The sequence below is a fragment of the Penaeus monodon genome, chromosome 25 (genome assembly GCF_015228065.2).
Source record: "Penaeus monodon isolate SGIC_2016 chromosome 25, NSTDA_Pmon_1, whole genome shotgun sequence".
NCBI lineage: Eukaryota > Metazoa > Arthropoda > Malacostraca > Decapoda > Penaeidae > Penaeus > Penaeus monodon.
Genome location: NC_051410.1, coordinates 34,755,218 through 34,756,878, shown reverse-complemented (window position 1 = coordinate 34,756,878; position 1,661 = coordinate 34,755,218). Strand labels below are relative to the sequence as shown.

The following is a 1,661-nucleotide window of genomic DNA, read 5'->3' as shown; positions in this document are numbered from 1 at the left end:
AGAATCGGCGATGTCCATTAATCCCGTTTTCCCGACTGAAACGGGACAAATAAATAACTATTCTAAGTCTATCCTTATCCTGAAATATTTATAGTGCAATATGACCTTCATAAATTATATATAATTAGTAGTAAAACATTCGTTAAACACAGAAAAAAAAGAAAATAAACCAAACGTTGTAACTCAATGACGTCATCACAGAACCTGCCTACTATATAAGGCGGCGACGAATCCAGCGAGATGTCAGTCGTCCATTCCAGGATTCACAAGACAAGCATCCACCATGAAGGCTACGGTAAAGAAACGTTTCTTTTGTATTAACATCATAGAGCTTTAAGTTCTGACTCACGTAACCAAACCTTAAGTTGAAGCTTAGTATTATTATATTATTGACTTGTCTGTAATATAGTTGTTGAATATAGCGTTATATATCGGTGGATCCTTTTCCTGACAAGTCATATATAAACGATAAGCTTTTTGACTTCCAATCAGCTGGTTCTCGCCCTGGTGGCCTGTGCTGCTGCCATGCCCTCTCCTGACCCTGGCTTCGTGTACCCCTACGGCCATCCCCTCGTCTACTCCTCGTACCCCGTCGTCAAGACTGTCAAAGCCGAGACCCCAGCCAGCGCCGTCCCCTTCGTCTACTCCTACGGTTAGTCTCATACTGCACAGATTTTTCCATTTACATGTGTCTACATGTTCAGCTAAATATTTGCCATATGATCTTGTAACTAACGTCGGTTCTAATAGAACTGCATGGCGTACTCCGCGTATTCATATTTTTTATACGAAATGAACACGTTATTTCCTTCCACAGGTCACAAACTTCCCCTCACCTACGGGTACCCATACAGCTTCCCATACACCTTCCCCTACACTTACCCCTACCTGGTCAAGGCCGACGAGGCCGACGAGGAGGAACCTATGCCTGAGGAAGAAGCTGTTGCCGAGGAATAGGACGACACTCAGCATCCTTCCTCTCTGGGACTGGGAGGAGGAATCGCGAGTCCTCGTAGCCTCGTCTAGCGAGGAGTTCGAAGGACTCGTTGAGCCTCCTCAGCTTCCCTCAGGAAGGCCGCCAGAGGCCGCCGAGCACGCCTTCTTCACGCTGAACGACGGACGACTTCCAATGGACGACTCTTTCTGGACGACTCAATTCCTGCCGACGCCACGCGATGTCGCTTGAGACACGCCGAAGACGAGGAAGGAGAGAGGAAACCAAATTCCTATTTCCTTCCTTCTTCGTGTTTCTCTTCGATTCTTGAAGTTGACGATGGTTCAGTTTACAATAAAACACAAAATGTATTTTTGATTTCATTTTCTTAGTTGTAACCTAATACACTTATACATATGGCTTTAATAGCACTACGAAGGTTCGAAATTTTAGATACAGATTTCCTTTCATGCAACAAAATGGTTGAAAATAATAAAAAAGAATGGTCTGTTAACTTTCTGACAATAGAAGGATGTATGTACTTACCAGTATAGTTTTGGTCTCGAGAGTAGAGATGGAGAATAGTTACTTTACCTTCAACCAATGTATAACTTAGAATCTACTTTCTTTGTAGAATCAACAGAATATCCTTTATCGGGCAGTACGACGCCTCCCCATTATTATTATTACTGAAGTTTCATTTCTTTACTGAAGATCGATGTTGTGT

General features: G+C 43.0%; 1 protein-coding gene across 2 annotated transcripts in view; it reads left to right on the top strand.

Annotated features, from left to right (window-relative positions):
- LOC119589181 overlaps window positions 1–1,097 on the top strand; it is an 8,317-nt gene extending 7,220 nt beyond the window's left edge. The window contains exons 1-3 of one of the 2 annotated variants that reach the window (XM_037937777.1): window positions 231–295; window positions 493–652; window positions 818–1,097. In XM_037937777.1, the coding sequence (XP_037793705.1) occupies window positions 284–295; window positions 493–652; window positions 818–957 (312 nt within the window). In that variant the 5' untranslated portion in view covers window positions 231–283 and the 3' untranslated portion in view covers window positions 958–1,097. Of the gene's footprint in view, window positions 1–230; window positions 296–492; window positions 653–817 lie in introns of those variants that run through there. The other variant, XM_037937776.1, reaches the window with a different exon arrangement.
- Window positions 1,098–1,661: the final 564 nt, after the last annotated feature.